General features: G+C 33.4%; 1 protein-coding gene across 2 annotated transcripts; it reads left to right on the top strand.

Moving 5' to 3' along the window:
- Nucleotides 1–7,597: 7,597 nt before the first annotated feature.
- On the top strand, nt 7,598–18,435 carry LOC107926409 (WD repeat-containing protein 26 homolog). Of its 2 annotated transcripts, none has more exons than XM_016857263.2 (5): nt 7,598–7,934; nt 10,814–11,684; nt 15,163–15,264; nt 17,048–17,674; nt 18,064–18,435. In XM_016857263.2, the coding sequence occupies exons 2-5, from the start codon at nt 10,887–10,889 to the stop codon at nt 18,277–18,279; spliced, it is 1,743 nt and encodes a 580-aa protein (XP_016712752.2). In that variant the 5' UTR covers nt 7,598–7,934; nt 10,814–10,886; the 3' UTR covers nt 18,280–18,435. The 2 variants fall into 2 exon arrangements, with proteins under 2 accessions (XP_016712752.2, XP_016712759.2); XM_016857270.2 differs by having other exon boundaries at nt 7,930–8,152.
- The last annotated feature ends 6,784 nt before the right edge of the window (nt 18,436–25,219 follow it).

The following is a 25,219-nucleotide window of genomic DNA, read 5'->3' as shown; positions in this document are numbered from 1 at the left end:
GTGGGGCTTAGAGGTGGCGTCACATACATGGCAAGGAGGTTTGGGGTTCAAATCCCTCAAAAGAAGGATTTATTTTTGCTTAATAAATAGCCAGTAGTGGTGTTGGATGTGAACTCCGAAGGGAGTGATTAGAGGAGAAATTTAAGGAAGGGATTAATAAGTTATCAGGGAGAAAAGTTAGGAGATGAGAGGGGTAGAGAAGCAGAGCCGAATTGGAAATTTAGGGATAGGTAAATTCGGCTATAGTATATATAGGTGCCGATTTTGGAAATTTAAGGCTAATGCCAAATTTTTCCTTTCTTTTTACCGAAAACACTTTTCTCTTCAAATATCTAAAAGCCGATTTCTTCTCTTCTTTTCTCCTCAAACTCTTTTCTTTTTCGCTCCTAGTTACTTTCTCTAAAGCCGAATATCTTTTGGCCAAACTCCTGTTGTGCCGCCACTTTTCTTCAACGTTGGTTGATCGATTCTTGTGTAAGTGCTTTACTTTATTTTAATTGGTCTTCCTAGTACCGATTTCTTCTCTCCCTCACTCTTTCTAAATCGGTTGGTAGGGGATTAGTATCGAATCTCAGATCTCTGCCAAATTGTTTCTTAGGCGTTTTGGGGTTTTGGGTAAGTTTTCCTCTTTCATTGGTTAAGGTTGGCCGAATGGTCATGGATGATTTAAGAGTGACTTAAGATGATTGCGAGTCACTTGTTTTTTGGTTCTTATTGATTAAGATTGATGCAGATTTAAGAAATACTCGTGATTAGTGATTAAGGAAGGGTTGTTAAAGCTTGTCGTTCAAGGAAAGGCAAAGGTGAGATTTTCGATTTTTGGTGATCGTATTTGATAAGTGCGCGATTAATCATTGAGTGACATCGTTTGTAGGTTCGTGGCTAAGGAGATCATGGCACGTTTTAGTACCAGGTGTGTACATACACTGCACACACAGAGTAGACCGACAAATCCTGAAATGCAGAAAAGTTGAAATGCCGAAAAGCTGGAAGTTTGGGTACAATAGTCTTGCAAGTGCGCGGACACTCGTAAGGGGGAAAATCGATAGGTTATCAGAGGCCCCATGAGTGATTCCATAGACTTGGGTCATGTATTGGCCAACCGGGCCAAAATGGGTTAAATGGGCCCGATGGGCTGTAGGGCCCATAATAGGCAAAATTGGCAAATTGATACTATGTGATGAAAAATCATATGATTTCATGACTATGAATGTGATTGGGCCTGACTGGCCATACGAAAGTGATTGGGCCTGATGGGCCATATGAATGTGATTGTGCCCGATTGGCCATATGAATGAGATTGGGCCTAAAGGGGCCAAATGAATAAGTATGGATTTGTTAGTGCTTAGTAAGGGGTTGTGGACCCAATTTTTTGGTAACTACTCAATCAGGCATAAAACTTAAATAATTAATTAATTTCGACCGTGGACGAGTCATAAGGTTAAAGTGTGGCAATGGGTATATGCATGTCTAGGATTGGATCTAGGGAGAGCTTGGTACTTAAGCGGTCTTAATGACTCACCTCCTCTTCTTTGGAATCCTACCTGGTGCATAGTATCTATTCACTTTAGCCAACGAGGACTTGTTAACGGGCCAAGGTAAGTAATAAACCCATAATAAAGAGAAATTACCGAAAATGCCCCTAAGGGTAAAAATGACTAAAATGCCCCTATGTGTGGAATGTAATACTTATGGATGTTACATGTATACCTGCTGCATTCAGATGATATTCTGTTTAGGTTGCATATGGGTTAGGAATTATGGAACGAAGGAAGTATATGAGGATCGCATAGTTGCTTGATGACCGTGGATCCACCGATGGCTATTAAGCCCAATATTTATTAGCAGCTTGCTGCAATGAAGGTAGTACCGCAATCGGGCTACCATTGGAGTGTATCGGATGGGTGGGTCGATATTTATATCCCTACATGATGTGTATCAGGGGATGGAGATGGTGTGTAGCAGTTGGATAGGTGGGATCCGTGCATATTTGATTACTTTACATTTTTTCTGAAATCGAATTGGGCTCAGGCCCAAAAAGACTTGCTATTGCATGCTTCTCTATTTGTTGAGGGTTGTACACACTGAGTTTTCGAAAACTCACCCCCTCTTTTATTTTTCTCAGGTGATCCTCAGTAGGTGGTTCGGCGGTTGGAGGGACTCCGAGGTGGCCAGCTAGCAAGATGACTTGGACTTCTTTTCTTAAGCCTATAATTTCTAGTATTTAAAGTTATTTCAGTCCGGAATGTAATAAGGCCTTTCCTCTGGTTATTATTCAAATTAGGATTATATTTATCATTATTATGCTTTATATTTGCTAGAAGTAGAACATGGTTTTCTTAAAACCATAACTGTTTTTGAATACTACGTTTCTGCAACTCAATTTTTAAATGACAAGTTTTCATAGATAATCTGTTTTAAATAAAGTTTCCACAACTGAAAAGAGATTTTACAAAGTAATTATTATCATACAAGAAGGAATAGTTTTTCTTTAAAATACACCTCGCTTTGAAAGTAACAAATACAAGCTGGGATTTTACTCAAGGTTTTTATTTCAAAGAAGGGTTTTCAATGAAAACAAGGTTTTCGATAAAACACTTCAATGTGACATGCTGGATCTGGCCATAACGTCTAGGATGGGTTTGGGGTGTTATAGGTAGCTGTTCACGGTGAAGGATGGTTCGGCGGTGGCTTGGCTTCGGGTTCTTACCATGGTGTTGGAGAAATCGGCGGTAGAGAGGGTAAAAGGAAGGTGAGGCGGCTGGTGAGAGTTTGGGTGAAAAATAGGATAAGTTTTTAGGGTTTGGAGGTGTATAGGTGGAGTGTTTGGTTAAAGGGTTGATGTTTGGTTACAGGCTGTGGGTAGTCAGGAGCAGGGATGCGCTTTTCTTGGTTGGAATAGGGATAGGATAAGGGCTGTTTCATGCTAATTTTTTTAGTTTTTCTCCTTTTTCTCCCTATTTTCGCGTCGGTGTACCTGGATAAAAGAAGAAAAATTAATTATCACCCAAACAAAATAAAGTAATAAATAATAAAATAAAATAAAGTAATGAATAAATAAATAATAAAATAAAGAAAATAAAGAAAAATAAAAATTGGGTTACCTCCCAATAAGCGCTTGTTTAACGTTGCTAGCTTGACGCCTCAACTAGTATTGGAGCTGTTCCAACTGAATTCTTTCATTCGTATGGGTTTGGAAACTCTCTTTTTTTTATCACATCTAGCATATTTGGGTTTAATCATCCTTGCACCTCTTTCCTTGGATTCATATTTTCCTCCAAGGGATTGATTCCTTTTAAGTCAGTAATGGTCTCATCATTCTCCAAAAATGTGAATTTGAGATGCCCGGGAAGTGGTTTTAATTTCGGATCTGGTACCTGCACAATGAAAGGTAGAAGTTTAGTATCCATAGGAGCCAATAATTTATTAACAGATTCAAAATCCTCAAATATCATTTTAGATTTATCTCCATAAGATGACTCAAAAGTTTTTTCCACTGATGAGTCAATTATGTCGACACGGTTTACGTCCAAGACTTCAATTGGGTGACTAATAGTGCCATAAACATTAAACTTCACGATCTTCCCATTAAACTCCATCATTAGGGTTCCACTTCGTACGTCAATCTTAGTATTTGCAGTACTAAGGAAAGGTCACCCCAACAAGATGTCTGAAGACCCAGGAGCATTATCCTCCTCCATTTTTATCACATAAAAATCTGTAAGGAAAATAAGCTCGTTAACTTTCACTAATACGTCTTCGAGGACTCCTTCAAGATGCACAACAGACCTGTCTGCCAACTATATAGTAACACCTGTTTTCATCAAAAAACCCTCGTTAAGTGATTCATAAATAGAAAAAGGTATTACGTTTATAGAGGTCCCTAAATAAGACATAGCCTTTTTTATTCCCAAGTGGCCTATTTTGTATGGTATTGCGAACATGCCCCTATCTTTACATTTCACTGGCATTTTCCGCTGTAACACTGTAGATACATTCTCACCAACACTTACCTTTTCATTACCTGTTAATTTTTATTTGTTGGTGGAGAGTTCTTTAAGGAACTTGGCATACCAAAAATTTGTCTGATGGCATCCAACAGTGGTATGTTAATCTCGACATTTCTGAATGTTTCGAGGATCTCCTTGTCTTCTTTTCTCTTTCGACATTGATTTAATCGTCCTGGAAATAGAGGTTGAATTTTCGATAATAGGGGTTTCGCTTGGACCTGTTCGTCTTTTTTGAGATTTTCCTAGGCGATTTCTTGGCCAAGGTTCCTACCAAGAATTGGTTTCAGTACCTTTCCACTTTGCAACGTCATTGTATTTGCATGCTGTCTTGGATTAGGTTCTATTTGTGATGGTAGCTTCCCTTGAGAGTTTAATTTCTCAATTGATATGGTAAATTCTCTTATAGATGCCTTTGTTTCTTTATGGAAATTAAGAGTTTGCTGTAGAAAATCAAGGATATTAGCTGCTAATTTATTAACCAAAGTTTCTAGAGAATTACCTGAATCTTGTGGCTGTTGTGGAACCCAATTTTAGTATAGCTGGTTATATCGTGGGCTGGCTCTATAACTTAAGTTTGGGTGGTCCCTCCATCCTGGATTGTATGTGTTAGCATAAGGGTTGTATCGTCTTTGTGGTGGCCTAGGGAAATCATACAGTCTGGGACATGCATCAGTTGTATGTTTAGGTGTAGCACATATTCCGCATACTCGGGCTGGTTTTGCTTGTTCTACAACAAGAGAATTCATAATAATAGTAAGTCTATCAAGTCTATCCTCAAAGGTAAAATTACTTAGCTGGTGAACCCTTCTAGGGGGTTCAGGATTGGCTCGAAATTGCTGAGAATTTGCAGCCATCGTGGAAATCAAGTGTCTTGCTTGCTGAGGAGTCATGTTGACCAATGCTCCTCTACTAGCGGCGTCTACCATATTCATCTCCATGGGTTTCAGGCCTTCATAAAAGTATTGGAGGAGAGATTGCTCTGTTATACCATGTTATGGGCAACTTGCACACAACTTCTTAAATTGCTCTCAATAATCGTAAAAAGACTCTGTTTCTTTTTGTCTTATTCCAACAATTTCTCTTTTTAACTCAGCTGCTCGTGATGCTGGAAAAAACTGTTGAGAAATAAACAAGAAAGATCAGGCCAAGTTGTAATAAATCTAGGAGGTAAGTAAAATAGCCATTCCTTAGCTGAATCTGCTAGGGAGAAAGGAAAAGCACGCAATTTGATTTGATCCTCAATTACCCTCTGAGGTTTCATACTAAGGCAAACCATATAGAACTCTTTCAAGTGCTTGTGGGGATTTTTGTTTTGTAACCCACGAAAAGTTGGCAGAAGCTGAATTAAGCCTGACTTCAATTCAAAATCAGTATCTATAGTAGGATATGCAATGCACAATGGCAGTTGTTCTACCAGAGCTTTGGCTAGTTGCCGAATCGTTTGAACCATTGGTTGATGTGGTAAATTAGGGTTTTCGTTAACCCTGGCGTTAAGCACTTCTTCTGGTGAATCGACTTATACTTTTTCACTTTCAAATGTTTGAGTAGAGTTTTCGTTAACCTTAGACTTTACTTCGTCGTTGATTCCGATTTTTGGCGGTGGATTGCTTTGAGTCCCAACCACTGCTGGCTGCTTTTTCCTTACCTTTGTTTCCTTGTGATTAGCTTTCGCAGTCTTTTAAATCTCTAAATCAAATGCAAGAGTACTTGGAGCAGATCTGATCATAAGAAACAAAAAACAAGATTAGTACGTTGCTAGTCCCCAACAAAGGTGCCAAAATTTGATGCGGTCGTTGAGAGTACCAAAAATATTCTATTCCCTATTAAACAATGAAAAAGAATAGTAAAGGGGAAGTAGGGTTAAATCCTCATGGACTAGATTGTACAAATGCTTGTTTCTCGAAATATTGGGTAGAATCGTGCCCAAGAAAACCTGCGTTCCTAAAAAAATAAAAAAAAAAGAATTTCAAAGTTTTGATCTGGGAGTGAAATAAAATAAAAACGAAATTAAAAGTTGAATTGAAATTTTAGAAATTAAAAGTAAAAATAAAGTTGAGAAAAAGATTTCTTATGGTGGATTTCCAGCCTCCAGTTGTCTCGATTCGCCTTCCTTGGCTTTTAAGTGACCCTTTTCAAGCAGAATAAGCCAGTTATAGTGGAAGAGGACGCCTACGACCACCAGTTCCAGGAATTTAGACTTAAGATTTGGCAGAACCTGGCTCTAGCTAATAATAGCTTTTGTGGGACTATCTTCTACTAGATCATCACTTCCCAACATCGAATACCACTCTATTTTGTCTCTTAGACTCGCCAACTTCTAACGCAGAAAGCTAACGAATCGACTGTGCAACTTTCCCAAAACGTACAAAGCGGCTGTTCCTTGCACAAGTTGAAAAGATCACTTATTAAGGGACATGGATAGAAGCGTCAGCCCCGTAATGCAGAGAAGCGATGAATACCTTGTTGAGAAGTCTAAGTGCGGATTCTAAGCCTCATGAACCTTTTTGGGGAATTTCGACAACCTTCAGCTAGATTAGATTTAGTGGCTCATGATTTTTGGGGAAAAAAGTAATGGAAAGGAAATTTTTATTGAAAAAAAATATAGAAAGAATAAAAAAACTAAATTTATGGGGGAGAGAGTGTTTATAGCAAAAGATAGCCCAAATTTGTGTCACTTCATCACCTATTTATAGTATTAAGAAGCCTAACCTATTCCTAATTAAATTCTAAAAGATAAATACAAATAAATAAAGATAATTAAATATAATTAAAGATAAATGAAATTAAATCTTAAAATTAAATCTAAATAATAATCCTTAATAATTATCCTAATATAATTAAACATTAAATAGAGTCTTGTACTATAAAATCTCTTCTTTTGCACTTTTGCCCTTATGTCTTTCATACTTGCATTTTTGACACCACCTTTTTCCCTATGTTGCATGTTGGCCCATTGTATCTTCAAATTTGTACTTTTTTCCCTTAAATTTCCTTTTACCTCCAATTTAGTCCCTGAAAGATAAAAGATCCAAAATTAATTTGAAATAACCCAATTAATTAAAATCAATAACCTTTATATCCAAATCCATTATTATTTTTTTCTTGCACTATAACCCCATTTTAATTAGTTTTCTCATTGCAAAGCATTATTTAAAAGAAAAAAAAGGGTTAATATAGCTTTTTAAAAAAATCTTTTTGAAGCTTTTGCCATTAAATTTAATGTTTATTTGGCATTAATATTTTTCTACTTTCAATTAAAAATAAATTTTAGTCTCTAAATTTAAATTTCATCAAAATTTGATTAAAATGTGGTGGTATAAGATTATATTCTATTATTATTTGAAAAAAATTGTCATGACTTAGAGTCAATATTATTAAACTTTTACATTTTTCACATTTAAAAATTAAATAGATATATTTTAATATTCTATTTTTCTTATACAAGTTTAAAACTAATAATAATCTTTTACAACTTTTTAAATAAGAATTATTTAAATTTAATCAAATTTTCTTTCATAACAATATTGATATTAACCAATTTAACAGCAATATATTTTATTGTTAGTGTAGCTAAATATCGTGTTAATGGAAGTTTGTGCTTTTATTATAACATGTTTGTACGCTGAATAAATGAATTAATTCTTTAAAAAATTAAAACAGATGGAATTACAAAGATAAAAAATTTATTAAAGTGGATCTACTCCCCAAATTCAAAGCAAAATATTTCAATATCCCCAAAAAAAAAAAACTCAAAGTCTCTTGTTTTCCTTATTCTACCCATTTGCAAAGTTATCAAGCACCTTGATATGGGTAGCCCTTTACAATTCCATATCTGATTTTAATCCTTATACTTTTTTTTCCTGTTCATTTCGTCAGTTTCTTGCTTATATCAAGTTTCTGCCGACAAATATAAGATAAAAAAGGGTAATCTTTTTTGGTTTGGTTTAGTTTGTTGTTTTTTAAGCTTAGTCTTCTGCATTTCTTCACCTTCATTAATTTTATTGATCATTGGATTTTCATCCGATTGTTCTGATCTGAATTGGCTGCTTGGTTCATAATACTTTTCTGGGATTCCAGATTTTTCCATTTTAATGCCGGTTTACTCTGATTTAACTTGCAATTTAATCTTCTACTGGTTCTGGGTAAGTTTTGCCTTTTAGCTTATTTGCTAGTAGCTTTGTCTTTTTCATACTGTATTCGGAGGTACTAGTTTTAGCTGCTTGGTATTGTAGATAATCTACATTATTTTTTATTTTTCAGATGTGGGTTTTCCATCTTTCCTGCTTGAAACCTTTTTTTATTCTATTTTGGAACTAAAATCCTCTTCTTTGTTCATTTTTACATGTTAATGTTGGCAAATCTCTTTCTTATCTTTTTGAAATTGCCATCGTATTTTTAACGTGATTTGTTTAGTTTCAGCTTTATCGTATATATGGATATTGTGGCAATCTGATCTTTTCAATCATGTACAAATACGGATTTCATAATTATTTTACGTGACTTTCTCAACTTGTATGTTGACTAGTTGAGTTAGTGGAATATGCAACACCTAAATAGGCTTGCGCAATTATATTAAGAATTATGACTGCTCAATTTCCATGTTAGGCCTAGACTCCTAGCAAAACAAAACATTTACTTTCTGAATCCTTTATGCTTTATTTCCATTTTTCTCCTTCCATGTTAGTTTGGGATAAAGAAGTTGTACTTAGAGATGTTATGGCCACTACATTTATTTTCGTAGACTGATCCAAATGTATAAGAAGTAAATTGCTATTGGAGAAGGATGCAATGATAATTCTTCTCCTTTGATTGTCCGTAATGATTGACATTCCCAACTTTGACACACTTTGCAGACATGCCAATTGAACAGCTTCATCAACTAAATTAGAACAGATTGCGCTGCAAAATGCATTTTTGTTTTTCTTTTCTGCAGTAACATAAATATTGAAAACTTTCTATCACAAAGATTCGAAGAGAATGATCAAGAACCACTGACTTTAAAATCGGATTGTGTTAGCATCATGTCTAATAGCAGTAGAATTGCTTTAAATGTTTCAAGTAATTGCTCTAATATACTAAATCAGAAGCATTGTCCTTCTGAAAGCATTCTGCAGTAGAATAGTATGGTAAGAATAATCTTTGAATGACATTGAAACCATATGCCCCCTGTGTTTCCCTTTAGGATAGAATACAAATGATGTCAAAATCCCATATTGACTTTTTATATTTTTTGGTAGGATCTTTAGTTATGTCAAATTAATGAAATGTTCCCTTTGTTTTCTGTATTGGGAACAAAGTCTTTATGGTTAAATTCTTATGCTAGCAAGAATGATGAACTAATTTTCTTTCTTATTTATTGGATCCTCAGTTATATCTAGCTAACAATTTATTTTAAACCTTAAAAGGTTCAGTAAAATTTATCTTTCCAAGTTCCCTGAATTTGATTCTTTGGCTGAAATTTGAAGTTTGGGAAGCCTCCAATTTACCTTGGATACATGGAGAAAAGTATGTCTCCTATTCCTTTGGGTAGATATCTAATATCTGCTATTTGTGAGAATTTGAAGTTCTTAAGAATAATTATACTATGACTTTTTGAAACTGACTCCTGTCATAAATTACATCCTGCTCTCTTTACTTGAATGGCTTCTTACAATCATGAAATTACTTCAAGTGGGTGTCGATATCTACTCCAGACATGGCTTTGTCCGCAACCCAGGGAGGTTACATTGTTGTTGCTTAGGAAGTAAACAAAAAATGATGTGACCATCTGCATCTAAGCATGTTACTATGGATTGACTCTGTTATTGGAGTACTTTTTAATGTTAATCGGGATATTTTAACCATTATGTTAAAACAGAATAGCTGGAAAATTGGAACTATGATTAGGGGTGAGCAAAACTCGATTCAATTTGAAAAAATCGAAAAAAATTCGAATTTCAAGTTAATCGAATCGAGTTATTTGAGTTATTCGAGTCAACTCGAATAAGTAATTCAACTTTCAAGTTCGAGTCGAGTTGAATTTTATAATTCGAATAACTCGAATAACAGATTGGTGTAAATATCCTTTGGTCCTTGTCAATTTTGAAAATGAGCAAATTGGCGTCTCTCTCAACAAAAAAATACAAAATAATTTTCAAAAATTCAAAATAAATTTTAAAATTCAAAATATTTATAAAAATTACAAATATATATCTAAAAAAATTATAAATTTTTTTAAAAAAATTCTAAAGTACATATAAAGATAGTTAAAGTTTTAATTTTTTTAAATAATAATTTTGGGATCTAAATAAGGACTCGTCAACTCGATTAACTCAAAATTTTTTCACTTCATTCGACTTGATTCAATCGAACACTCTCCTCTAACTGTCACATTGGGCACTTAGTTGATAATTTTTTTGGCTAAAATTTCAAGTTTGGGATGTCTCCAAAGTGATAAAGAATGTGTTCTATTATTTTGGACAGACAACTTATATCTGCTATGAGTATGTGAAGTTCTTAAGGATGGATATACCATGGAGTTTTTGAAACAAGCCCTTGCCTTCGATAAGATGTTGCTCTCCTTACTTCCTAAGATCTTTTATGAAGGATAAGTATAAAAAGCTTTATTTGCATATTTTATGAAGGATAACTGAACTGATTACTTTTAGGAAACAACATTTACCCTCCTCACAATTGCCTGTGCTTTTTATGACTTAATCATGTTATATTTTGGACGGTGATAATGGTGAGAGTTTACTCTGTGAGTCTGTCTCTGTCTTATGCTCAAATTTAGAAACCAACTTCTTTTTGACTATTTTATGCAGGGGTTTATTGGCATTGCTACCTATTGCTATTCTTTTTCCACTTCAATAATATATGGGCTGAGGTGCACATTTCATGGGAGGTGTAGAGGATGATGAACCAGCCTCAAAACGCATGAAACTATCCTCTGAAGCATTGATACATCTTTCAAACGGTTCAACTGTTAAAGAGTCTATAGTTGGGTCTTCAAGAGACTTGATGGCTCGGCCCCCGCAGTCTGATGGGGGCGAAGAAGTTGTTGGTTCAAAAGGAGTCATAAAGAAAGTCGAATTTGTCCGAATAATAGCAAAAGCATTATACTCACTTGGTTATATAAGAAGTGGTGCTCATTTAGAAGAGGAATCAGGGATAGCATTGCATTCTTCTATTATTAATGTATTTATGCGGCAAGTTCTTGAGGGAGATTGGGATGAAAGTGTCGCCACATTGCACAATATTGGTCTAACAGATGAAATGATCATAAAATCAGCCTCTTTTCTGATATTGGAGCAGAAGTTTTTTGAATTTTTGGACGAAGAAAAAGTCATGGATGCTCTGAAGACACTGAGAACTGAGATATCTCCTCTTTGTATCAATCATGGTAGAGTTCGTGAGCTTTCTTTGTCCATTGTGTCACCCTCTCACTGTTTTACTGTTCGGTCTCCAAAACAAAATACTTCAAGGGCAAGATCCCGGACTAAGTTATTGGAAGAATTACAGAAGCTGCTTCCTCCAACAGTTATGATTCCTGAAAGAAGGTTGGAGCATTTAGTTGAACAGGCCCTTGGCTTGCAAAGAGATGCTTGCATGTTTCACAACTCTTTGGATGAGGAAATGTCACTATTTGCTGATCATCAGTGTGCGAGAGATCAAATTCCTTCTTATGCATTGCAGGTTAGATTCTATTTTGGTAATCAGATTTTATAGTTTTGAAATCTTTCTCTTATCTTTCATGCCTTACTTAAGATGGCAAATTTATTAGTTCTACATTTTTTATTGAATCAAAATTTTGTGTCTTAGTATTGTAGAAATTAGAAATCTATTTTACATCATGCTTTATCAATATGGGTTTTGTTGCAATATAAACTCTGGTAATTTGCTTCAATAATCTTTTCTTGATTCAGGCATGATAGAAACGATATTAGGCGTTTGTTTATAAAATAGGTTTTAAATTCTGGTGTTTATACTTTCATTGGCATTAATATTTTGAATACTTCATTTTCTATAAACAATTTCTTTATTTGGTGCAATCTTGAGCCTTTCACTACCTATATACTGATTACCCTAGCATAAAAAATGTGCTCCAGGGTATCTAAGATCTGAAAATGCCAATGGGAAGACCAATCTTGAGTCATTGATGATGGTTTGTGTTCTAGGATTCTCACCTTGAATATAGATGATGTGCTAGAAAAGTATCTAACATAGATTAAATTGTAGAACTTGCGGACTATAAGAAACAATATGAAGTCTGTAATTGACTAGATAGTGAGCTCTTTGATATCCCATTCATTGTTGGAAGAATATTGCATGGAATGATCCTAATCGTGGTGCTTGAGAACTCGTTGTGATTTCTGAAAAAAAAAAAAAACTAATGGAAGATCATTTTCTAAGTTGATCAATGTCCAAGTCAATATCTTCATGCTTGGTATCCAAAGCTTTGTTCCAACAAATAAATTAGACGAGTGAAACTACTCTTGATATGTTGTAATAGTTCGATAAACCAAATTTCCTTGACTCCTTTGTTACATAGAATCTTCTATAATTGATATTGTACGTGTATCCAACACTTCAACACTTGGATAAAACACAATATGTATTCCTGATTCTTCCCACTGTTGAATCTGTTCACTTTGGCCCCCTCTTTCTATAGTTTGATCCATACATTAGCTTTTCTTGAATTAATACTATTAATAATTTGGATGGTTTGAATTGAAGTTGGGTAAATAATTAGAGATGAAAATGGAAAGTTTATTGAGGGAGTATGCAAAGTGAGTTGAATCTTATGGTGTCCAAACTAAAGGTATCACTATTAAGGAAGGAGTTATAGCATAAAAAAAAGGATCATTGTTTGAAATTTGAATACAATGATATAAATGCCATTCTAAATGAATTAATTAAATCAAATAAATAATTTATATATAATTAAATGAATAAATGTAGAATTAAAAATCATACCATTGATTTATAAATGATTGCAATATTTGCATTCATATTATTTATTTAAGGCATTGTTATAATCTGCATATCCTATAATTATTGGATCCTTTTTGGTTTATTTTGTGGGTTCAAGCTTTTAAACAAAAGGTAAGTCAGACACGTGGACACATACTATTATTGGGTGTCAGTACTTGAATCCCTGTAACATAGCTTGACTCATCTTTACCTTTTCTTTGTGGTCGTGCCTGGAATGCACATTTGGTGTCTGGGAGGTACTCGTAAGCTACACTCAATGTTTAAAAGGAGACCGGAAATTGAACCGGTCAAGTCTCTAGTTTTTGGTTCAACAATAGTCCTTAACATTGTCCTCTATCAAATGTACACAGCCTGAGAAAATTATTTCTTTTGACAACTTCCCCATCTTTCTTCTGTTTCTCATTTCTCCATCTTCTCTTCCCTTCATATTTCTTATCTCTCCTTCCCACCTCCCATCTTTCTTCTCTTTCTAGTTTCCCCATCTTCCTTTCTCTTTCCCAAGTCTCTTCTCTCCTGACCCCCCCCCAACCTCTGTCCCAATCACTCTCTTCTCACCTTATATTGCCAAAATACGACAAATTTTAAAAGGTCAGTCTTGTCTCTCTCCTTTTTGTCTATGCCAAACACCCACCCAAAAATAGGAAAATTGTTGGAAACTTTGAAAAAGAAAAATCGAGTTTAAATCTGTACTACCAGCTTTTATCTCTTGCTTTTTCCTTTCTCCTTCTCGGGGTGACATGATCAAGAAAAAATGCTTGGGAGTTGTTCCTGATTTCACCTTCAACAATTCTTTATTTATTGTTTATTTCTGGGTTGACCGACCGATTCCAGGTTTTGGCTGGTTCTATGCAGTTAGTCCATTTTTTGGTCATATTACTATAGTTGAATTACTAGACGTACCAGTTTCCAGTTGAACTTGCAGGTTGGGTCCAGTTTTATTGGCTACATTGGTGATCAACAATTGGAAGTCTTCTCCAAGAAAATTATAAATCACATGTTAAAAAGAAGATATTTATGATTCATTGAGATATTTTAACAAAATTATAAATCACATTTTAAGGAATGTGATGGCATTTCCATCCGTAAAGCTGTCTTCTAGGACAAATGGAAAGTGCACTTGGGATTTTAAGTTTGCTAGTTACATTCTATTTTATGGTTAAAGAGTATTTTGGTAGTTTTGCATTTATGAAAAGGGTCCCATTTATATATCAAGTCCCATATATTATTATCAATTATGTTTTGATTAATGGTTGTTGGTGCCATAAAACTTTGTTGGTGAAGATTTTGTCACTAGCTTTCAAACAAGTTCTTATAATGTGCATAAAACATGTACATTCATTATCTGACATGATTTCTCAAGGATAATGTAATTGATTGAGACAATGAGGTGTGATATGTGATAGGCTAAGGATAACCATGTGAAGTCTTCCGGTGAATGCTTAAGACAAATCTCAAGGTGTTCTAGACAATTTCAAGAATATGTTTTCCAGGCTCCTTAGTCTGTCAAGGTAATAGTACAACAGTTAAATTAGCCGGCGTTGACATTGCATGATCAGTTAATCATGTCAACTTTTTACATGACTACGATGTGTCTATTACTCCGGTTACATAATGTAAAACTGGTAATACATTTAAATATGATCATCCTGTTTAAACATGACCTGATTAATGCATTTAGACATTATTAGTAATTTAAACACGAACAATAATTTCTGTTATGTATTTTAAATATTAATAATTCAATAAATGAGTTAGACCCGTAGATATTTTGACTAATGTGGAACACTATTGATACAATTGATAGAACATGTATAAACGGGTCATATACAGGTTAGGCAGATCAGCTTGCATAATATGAATATTTTTTTCATAAACAGGTTGACATGGCTATGGCACTAATACAATCATATGACACCCAAATTTGGTTACCTCTGTCTTGTGTTTATGTCTTTTTAGTGGACTTGTCTGGTTGATTGGATTATTTGTTTACATATGCTTCCAAGTGATTTGCTTTAGTGCATTCTGACTGGAATGTTTTCTGATTTTTGATTGTTTCTATTTGTCTATTCCTAGTCTGAAATTTATCAACTTCTGACTTGCAATTTTTTCTTTTTATTAAATTATTTTTGCAAGTTCTTTTTTTTTTAAATCCTTTTTCCCTCCATTTCTCGTGCAACAGATACTACCGGCGCACACTGATGAAATATGGTTTTTGCAATTTTCACATAATGGGAAATACTTAGCTTCATCATCACATGATTGCTCAGCAATCATTTGGGAGGTATTGCTATTCCTTGGAACATGGATATAACATATAAGGTTGATTTTGCTTAGGATAAACTTTTCCTATAGCTTATGCCTTGCAATTTTTATTTTTTAAATTCCTACTTATGGTAATAAACTGCTTTACGTTTTCAACTCTGTTTTTCGTATTCCATTACGGACATAAGGGCAGTATTTTATTATGTACTTTCAATTAAATATTACAACATATGATATCTTTTTTGCTTATGTCCACTTAATCTTTGGCATCTTCCTTTGATACTTTATGCTTCATCTGTATCTTATAGCCTACCTTAGCTGTCAACTTAATAAAATAAGGAAAGAAATAATAAAAAGAGAAGTGGTTCTTGTTGATTAAACTTAATTAAGCTTGATTGTTATTTTTACTACTTGATTTTGGCCCTCCCCTCCCCTTTTAAAATTGACAGTTCACTACAAACAGCATTTTTTTTTATTGGACAGATTATGTCTGAATGTGGATTATTTTAGCCATTTTTTAATTTTAATCAAATGTGATTTTTCCTTTTCCTCATTATTGTGTCTTTTTATGAAGTTTATGAAAGGTGAAAAGAATAACAATGAACAAATAACGAAAACTAGTAGTCAAATCAAACCTTAGCAAACAGGACCCGAGATGCTACAACGAAGGAACTCTGATAATTAAAGCTAGTATTTTCCCCTTATAGGACCTGAGTTGTGCAAGTGTTTGCATCAAATTAATATCATGAGAAATTGTGAGAAAGGGTGATGAAACAGAAGTTAAAGACTGAGTGACCTATAGCTTTCTGGGCTGCTTCACGTGCATCAAACTGAATGTAACCCTTATTATATCTGACATCAAAATCAGTATACTTCAAATGTAGAAGGACATGCATCATTAGTAAGAAGTAAAAAGGAAGACATCAAATTTAATTAAAAGGAACAAAGAGAAAAAGTTGTCTGGAACAAGGTCTGTTATTGAATCTTTCATTTAGTTTTAGTTATCATTTGAATAGAATGAAAAAACATAAAAAATTATATAATCAGATGATTACTAAAAGAGAGAGCTTGTCTTTTTAGAACAAGGCCTGTTATTGAACATTTTCTACTGTACATTTCAACATATGTGTCTGGTCAAAATGCTTTTCTACTCCATCTTTTTCTTGGACTTCCTGAACTTGTTTTTGTAGCAGTAGAAAGTTTAATTATTCATTTTTTGAATCATTAAACCCACTTGAGGTTTTTTTTATCCAAATTTCTTCTCCTGTAGTTTTTCTGCATATTAGTTGTCAAAATGCTTTTCTATATTTTATTCATGGGCTTTCTGAGTTTGATTTTCTTTTTTTTAGCAGTGGAAAGCATAACTATTTATTTTCTTGAAATCTTTAGCCTTCTTGAGGGTTTATTTTATCCTAATTTAAGCAACTTGTGGGGAACATCTCCATCTAACATCAAAATCTCTGCAACGGTCACTTTTCTTTTGTCATCCTTTATCAATTTACTATTTAAGTCCATTCTCTGATTTTGTTTTCTTGTTTTGGCAAGTTTTTAGTACTTTCAAACATAAGAGACTCCATCTTTTCCTCTTTTTCAAAATTTTCTACAATCATGCAAAGGTGCTGGTGAAATTAAGAGTTTCTATTGGCTGGAATCTGTATTGGCTGGAATCTGTATTTTCAAGCATACAAGGATCGTATTAATGTGTGAGAATGCTTAGATCACTGTGAATCAACTATGTTGTCACATCTCAGAAGCCTAGAAGTCAGTTGATTTTCTCATTCTAATGTTTTGACTTATTGTAGGTTGATGCAAATGGAATATCTTTAAAACATAAACTCTCTGGTCACCAGAAACCCGTCTCTTCTGTTTCATGGAGTCCTGATGACCACCAGCTTCTCACATGTGGGGTAGAGGAGGTTGTAAGGCGCTGGGACGCCCCTTCTGGTGAGTGCCTCAGTGTTTATGAAAAAGCTGGTCTTGGTATGGTTTCATGTGGATGGTCTCCAGATGGCAAATGGATTTTTTCTGGTGTTAATGATAAGAGTATTAGTTTGTGGGAATTGGATGGGAGAGAGCTAGAGTGCTGGAAAGGGCAACATACCCTAAAAATTTCTGATTTGGAAATAACAAGTGATGGAAAGCAGATTATAAGTATATGTAGGGAAACAGCAATATTATTACTTGATAGGGAAGCGAAAGTTGAGAGATTTATTGAAGAGGATCAAACAATAACTTCGTTCTCATTATCAAGAGACAACAGATTCTTACTGGTAAATCTTCTAAACCAGGAAATCCATTTATGGAGCATAGAAGATGATCTGAAGCTTGTTTCTAAATATAGAGGCCACAAACGCACCCGCTTCATCATTAGGTCTTGTTTTGGTGGACTTGAGCAAGCTTTTGTAGCTAGTGGTAGTGAGGACTCACTGGTACGGACTTTAAATTTGTACTATATCAATCTGTAGCAGTAAGTTCCCCAATGATCCATATGGAAAACAATTTTCTGATAATCTGGTTGCCATGTGTTGGTATATAGAGGATCCATCTCTGCATAAATGTGTCATTTAAGTGAGATTTTAGTGTAAATAAAAGACTGAAGTTTTGTGAAGGTTACTATAGATAAAATTTTTCTTTATCCGTGAAAGTCGCAACTTCATGTTCGTTGGTCATTTGCAATCATATGCTTGCATGCATAGGTGATATTTCTTGTTGATTTGAGCCTCTAATTTTCTTATTCATTTGTTTTCACTAATTTGTGAAGGAGTGCTATTTATTGCTGAAGTTCGAATGAAATTTAATTTTGTTTCTGTATGTTTAGGTCTATATTTGGCATAGGGGCACAGGAGAGCTTATAGAGGCATTACCAGGTCATTCTGGAGCTGTTAATTGTGTGAGCTGGAATCCAACAAACCCTCACATGTTGGCATCAGCCAGCGATGATCGTACGATTCGGATATGGGGCTTGAATAATCTAAGCACTAAGCAGAAAGACACTCACGGTAATGGTATCCATTATTGCAATGGAGGTACCTGAGATTGAATGCTAGGAATCTCCAATCTTTAATGCTTGATATGATTGGTTTCATGTAAATACTTCACGTTGTTGAATGCTGACATTCATATAAAAAAAGATAGTCAACAATGCTGCAGCTTTTTGATAATAAATTTGCTATCTCTTTTTAATATTTAACTAATTTCATTACTGCCAATGGTGAAAATTTGAAGCTTGCTTGCTCATGTATACCCCTGCAGCATATGTTTTCCGATGTTTACTTGCATTTTCATGGAATATTACTATTAAAGGATCTGTCTGTAGCTTTTGTTTACTGTTGTCACTCATAGGGGTGCAAATAAAATATACGAGTATGGTTCAAAAAGACTCGAATTTAATTGTCACTATTTACTCGAGCAAACTTGAGTTATAATTTGAATATTTGGATGTTCTACTTATTAAATTCAAGGAGAACAAAAACAATAATTGGAGGTCATAATTATTTTGGAAGTTGAGCATGCTGTGTATCTACAAATTAAACTAGGTTAATTAAGTTTGAATAAAACTTGATTGAGCTAGTAGTGTTTTGAATTGCGAGTTCTAAATTGAGCTTCAGCTGTTTATTGTTTGGCAAAAGTATTATGGTGATTATTGTATTAAATATTAGATTGCATTTTATTCTTTATACTTTAAAAATGGGTAAATTAATTTTTACACGGTGAATTAAAGAGCAAATAAATTTTTTTGTTAAAAATTCTAATCATTTTTATTGTTAAAAACTAGTTCTTATACGTAGATGGATGTTTACTTGTAACTTTTTGGTTATTTCATTAGTTTTCTCTATTTTTGACAATAGAAATAGATGAAATTATTTTTTAATAGAAAAGACTAATTTGTTCATTGATTTGATTTAAATTGATTAATTTACCTATTTTTTGAGTAAATAGAGGTAAAATGCAACTTAACTCTTAATATTAGAGATTTCATGTTACTTTCACTGTTTACTGTTTCAACTTGGTTAGATTTTACTTATTGTTTGAACTTTGTTGAATTTGATTATGCCCCCGATCAAGTGTAAATTATGGATCCTCAGAGTTTTCTTCTTGTGTCTGAAAGAATAATGTTCCAGAACTTGTTTTATTACTTTTAAAATTATTTTGACTTCTCTTTCGATTTATTTTTTTAAATAAACAAGTAGAATGGCTAGAATGAGGAAACATGGAGAGAAGTTTTGATGGAAAAGATTGTTGCGCAATTTCAAGATCTGAATTCCAATTTTGATTTTGGAATGACCTAATGTGGACCTAAATTGGGAATCTAGATATAATGAGAATGGATGTAATCCAAACAACAAAAAAGGAATTTGAGGTCATGGATAATTGGTATATTCGGCCTTGATGGTTCACTTAGTACACGAGTTTGAATTTGATTAAAATACTAATAAATAAAGCACATAAGACAGATTTGAAACAGCTAAAATGAAAGAAAATGTTTTGCTTTATTAGTGTTTTAATCAAATGTTTTCCTTTGCTCCTTCTGATTGGATCACTTGGAAATGACAAGTCTTGACGCTTAACTTTGTCCATGGAGTTTGTATCATTCCCTTCTTAAAAAGAAATCATCCTTGAGTCTACGTCAAAGTTTTGAAATAAGTCATATATCACTAACTCCATACTCACTTAGCAAATCAGTTTAATAAGCATTATCATTCATCTCCTATAAAACTTGAGAATGATTATCTCCACTAGTGTCAAGCTTTGATTTTCTCTCTTTCTTTCCTCATATGCACCAATTCAATCTCTAGGATTGAACAAAATTTGTTTGCGCTCTTTATTGACTCTTTGTGTATCTACATTGTTTCTTTTCTCAGTTTGCTTTTGAGTTTACTCATAAATTGATTTGATTAGCTCAACTTTTTTTCCACCGTCAAAACTCAGGTAAAGGCAAACGAGCCTAGTCCAAAATAATTAATGGGTTAAATCCTTAAATATTCTCAAATGGTGAAAAACATGCAAAAGAATTTATAGATCTATTGTAAGCAAACTTAACAAGAAGTTCAATATTTTTAACCACAATATATGTAACTAAAGCTCCAAAAATTCTATTATCAACTCCAGTTTGTCAATCAATTTGTCGATGGTAAGTATTAGTATAAAGAAGTTTAGTATCAAGCTTACCCCCACAATACTTTTCAAAAGTGGTTAAGAAACTTTACATCTCGATTGGAAACAATGATCTTAGGGATTCCATATAGTCAAACTACTTCCTTAAAAAACAAATCAACTACATGTAATGCATCATCGATTTTATGGCATGGAATGAAGTGAGCCATCTTACTAAAGTTGTCAACAATAACAAAAATAGTATCTTTACTCTTTTTAGTTCTTGGCAAACCTAAGACAAAATCAATAGAGATACCTATCCAATGAGAGTTAGGAATTAGCAAAGGAGTATATAATTCATGTGGCATTACTACGAACTCAACCTATTTACATGCAACACATTTAGCATAAAATTTTTCAAAATCTTTCTTCATATTGGGCTAATAAAATGTTCATTTAAAATTTCATAAGTCTTAGAAACACTAAAGTGACCCATCAAATGTAATACCCCTTACCTGGTTCGGTCGCTGGACTGAGCTACGAGATATTACTACTGTAATCAAAACTAAAAACATTAAAATAATCATGTAACAATCACTCGTATGTTAATCGTGATACATGATGTCATTCAAATAGAAATTGAGACTAAATTGAGCTTACGAAATAACCCAAAACAAAATTTTGGTCAAATACCAAAAATCCCATTTTCGAAAATCATTTTCTTTTTATGAAAAATGAAAGTCTGATAAAACTTGATTTGTGCTTTGCAATCAGTGTTCTTGATATTGTAAAAATTAGGATTAACCAAATTGTTGTCTTCCAAATCGATTTGCAAACATTTGTAGCAACGAAAAAACCATAATTTAGCTCCAGCTCAAAACTCTTCGAGTAACTTAGACACAAAAGAAAAAATAGTTATTTTCAATCCACGCATGAAGTTCAAACCTAATTTGGAAAAATAAAAAAAAATGTGAAAACCCAAAACTCAACAAAAGCCCGAAAAGAAAACTCATACCAAAGTTTAATAATCTTCCTTACAACCAAATAAAATTATTAGACTAAAATTTTAGAAAAACAATTATTAAACCAAACCAAACCAAACCAAATTACTTAACCTCTGAGACTTCTGATTGCCGAGCCCAGCTTCAAAACACAAGAATTATCTGAAAATGGAAAAACTAAAGGGATAAACTACACGAGCTCAGTGTGAGTTCGAAACATAAGCAAATGGCAGAAGACGGAATAACACAACATATATTTCAAAAATATTTCATCATTCAAACACCTAACCAAATACAAATGCTAGCATAACAACTTAAACTCATCAACATTAAACCATTCATAAGTGATTGCATTCATACCAATTTATCAAGTCAAAAGATACATATGTACAACCTAAAAAACAAAGTGTCTAAACATACAATTTAGTGATTCACTTTTATACCAAAATGAACCAGATACATATACAAATATACTTATAGCCACATATACATGCCACAATCCCAAAAGAGTTCAAAAGCTACTAACGACGATGGATAGTGTGAGCCAAAGTTTCGATCTGTCCCAAGTCAGCAAAAGAAATCTACAAAACGACACATAAACTTGTATAAGCTTATAAAACTTAGTAAGTACTTAGCAATTTATTTAACTTAACATTAAATGAATGAACCCCTATTTTACTTAATAAATTTACCAAAACATAACCACGGCTCGAAAGTGCTATCAGGAGTACCGAAGTACAATAGGGGCACGTAAGTGCGATCAGGGGTACCGAAGTACAACAGGGGCATGTAAGTGCGATTAGGGGTATAATTATATAATAATTAACTACTTGATTATAAAATACAAATACATAAGGAAATCAAATGATATAATTTAATTACCATGAACTTACATTGACATTATCGCGAAGGAGTACGATCAACTAATCCACAACTTTCACCTTCCCTCTATTTAAATCCAGTTGAGATCTATCTTAATATAAATAAATAAATTCAACCAATTTAATAACTATTCTATTCAATTCAATCCAAATTCACATGTTAGCAAAATTACAATTTTCCCGTACACATTTGATTTCTTTTCAATTTAGTCCCTAAGCTCAATAAATGAAATTCATGCAAATCCATCCCTAACCCAAACTAGTCGAATTTCATATAGGTCCCTATCAACTCATAAAATTCACTATTTCACAATTTATACCATGAATTTTTCACATTTTTCAAATTTAATCCCTAATTGACATTTTCAACAAAATTCACTTTACAAAAGTCGTTTATTTAACAACATATATTCATTTTCTTCCACAAAACATCAAATTCACATGATTTCATTCATGATAACATCCTAGAATTTTAAAATTTTGCAAATTAGTCCCTGGGCTAGCTAGATTAAGCTACAACGACTTCAAAAACATGAAAATCATTAAAAATGGAGTTATAATTCATACCATGCAATCCCAAAAGCTCAACCAAACTTTCAAGCTCCAAAAATGGGGTTTTCCAAGCCTAATTTCGGTGAAGAAGAAAGGTCATGAAGATGAGCACTAATTTTTCTATTATTTGTTTTATGATTATTTTACTAATTGCCATTTTAACCATTGTTTTTAACCTTTAAAAAATTAACTAAACCATGCCCATTTTTGTCCATTAACCATATCAATGGTATAATTACAACATCAAACCTCTAACCATTTAAATTCATAGCTAATAACTCCCTTTAATTTATAGAACTCAAGTTTTACACCTTTTGCAATTTAGTCCTTTTTATCGAATTAAGCATGCAAACGGTAAAATTTCTTAACGAAATTTTTATATGATACTACTAACATGTTGTAGACATTAAAATAATAAATAAATAGATATTTTCACATCAGATTTGTGGTCTTAAAACCACTATTTTGATTCCACTGAAAACAGGCTGTTACAACTCTCCCCCTGAAAGAAATTTTCATCCCCGAAAATCTTACTAGAAAAGAGGTTCAGATATTGCTTTCTCATAGCTTCCTCGGCTTCCCAGGTAGCTTCTTTTGTTCTCAATTCTTTCACCTCTCGTGCTAGAATTCTGATAGATTCTTTACTGTACGACATATTAGGCTAAATCTTGATATTCATCGGGGAGATAACATGTGAAGCGTCAGATTGGTACCGTTGTAACATAGACACATGAAAGACATTATAAATCTTTTCAAGTTCTGATGGTAAATTCAATCGATACGCGATAGGTCTGATTCTTTTAATAATCTCATACGGCCCGATAAATCACAGACTTAGCTTTCCTTTGTGACCAAATTGAAACACTTTCTTCCAGGGCGACACTTTAAAAATACTTTGTCACCGACTTGAAATTCTATGTTTTTATGTTTAAGATCTGCATAAGATTTCTGACGATTTGAATTTGCTTTCAAACTATCTCAGATCACTTTTACTTTTTCTTTAGTCTCACGAATCCGTGTATCTTTTTCTCACTAAGCTTAGTCCAATATAGCAAAGTTCAACATTTTTGACCATACAAAGCTTCATACGACACCATTTTTATGCTCGACTGATAACTATTATTATACGCAAATTCAACCAACGAAAAATATTTCTCCCAATACGCAACATCGAAGCATATCTTCGAGTATCTGAATTACTCACTCGGACTGGCTATCGATTTGAGGATGAAATGCAGTGCTAAACCGTAACCACGTATCAATAGCTTCTTGGAACTTTCTCCAAAATCGCGATGTAAACCATGGATCTCTATCAGAAATAATAGAGATTGGCACCCCGTGTAATCTAACGATCTCAGAAACGTATAACTTAGCTAATCTTTTAAGTGAGTAATCTGTACGCACTGGAGTAAAGTGTGCAGACTTCGTCAGATGATCAACAACAACCGAAATTGCATCTTTCTTCCTCAAAGATAGGGGTAAACCCGATACAAAGTCCATTGTAACTTGATCCCATTTCTATTTCGGTATCATCACAGGCTATAATAATCCAGAAGGTACCTGATGTTCAACTTTAACTTGTTGACATACAAAACATCTCGATACAAATTCTGAAATCTCGCGTTTCATTCCAGGCCACTAGTAAATCTGTTTCAAATCACTGTAGATCTTATTACTTCTCAGATGAATAGACAAGCTATACTGTAACAACCCGTTTTTGAGTCAAATCAGAATAGTGGTTTTAAGAACAAAAATCTAAAGTCAAAATATTTATTTTATTATTTTATTAAAGTTTATAGCATGATAGAATTATTGTGTGAATGTTTCGTAAAGAAATTTTACTGTTTGAATGCTTAATTCTGTAAAAAGGACTAAATCGTGTAAAGTGTAAAACTTGAGTTCTAATAGTTAAAAGTATTAAATAGCTATAGAACATTAAAGTTAAGGTCATTAAGTGGCAATTAGACCATTTTAATTGTGAGTGGACAAAGATGGACAATCATTAAGTGATTTTTAAGTTATATATTACAAAGGTTAAAATAATAAAATGGTTATTATTGTTAATTAAATAAAAAAGCCATTTTTACTCATCTTTCGTCCTCTTTGTTGCTGAAAATTTGAAGGAAAATAAAGCTATTCTTTAGGTCTTCATTCGTCACTTTGAAAGCAAGTTTAAGGTATGGTTTTAGCTCGGTTTTTAATGATTTTTACGTTTTTGAGATCGTTGCTTTGTATTCTAGCTAGCCTGCACCTTAGATTTTGAAATTGATAAAGATTTATCATGTTTCCATTGTTGAATGCTTGAGTAATTTGATAGTTAATGATGGATTTTGAATAATTGTTGATAGTTAAACTAGTTTTGTAAAGTGATTTTTGACAAATATGTCAAAAAGGGATTAAATTATGAAAATGTGAAATGTGGTGGTTAAATATATGAAAAAATAAA

Source organism: Gossypium hirsutum, chromosome A12 (genome assembly GCF_007990345.1).
Source record: "Gossypium hirsutum isolate 1008001.06 chromosome A12, Gossypium_hirsutum_v2.1, whole genome shotgun sequence".
NCBI lineage: Eukaryota > Viridiplantae > Streptophyta > Magnoliopsida > Malvales > Malvaceae > Gossypium > Gossypium hirsutum.
Note: the sequence above shows the minus strand (reverse complement) of the source record. Positions and strands in the feature narration are given on the sequence as shown.

Bases quoted from the DNA above. Each gene is read 5' to 3' on its own strand.
- LOC107926409 (XM_016857263.2), top strand. From the start codon at position 10,887: ATGGGAGGTGTAGAGGATGATGAACCAGCCTCAAAACGCATGAAACTA. The intron at 11,685-15,162 runs GTTAGATTCTAT...CTCGTGCAACAG, and splicing joins TTCCTTCTTATGCATTGCAG to ATACTACCGGCGCACACTGA. The intron at 15,265-17,047 runs GTATTGCTATTC...GACTTATTGTAG, and splicing joins GCTCAGCAATCATTTGGGAG to GTTGATGCAAATGGAATATC.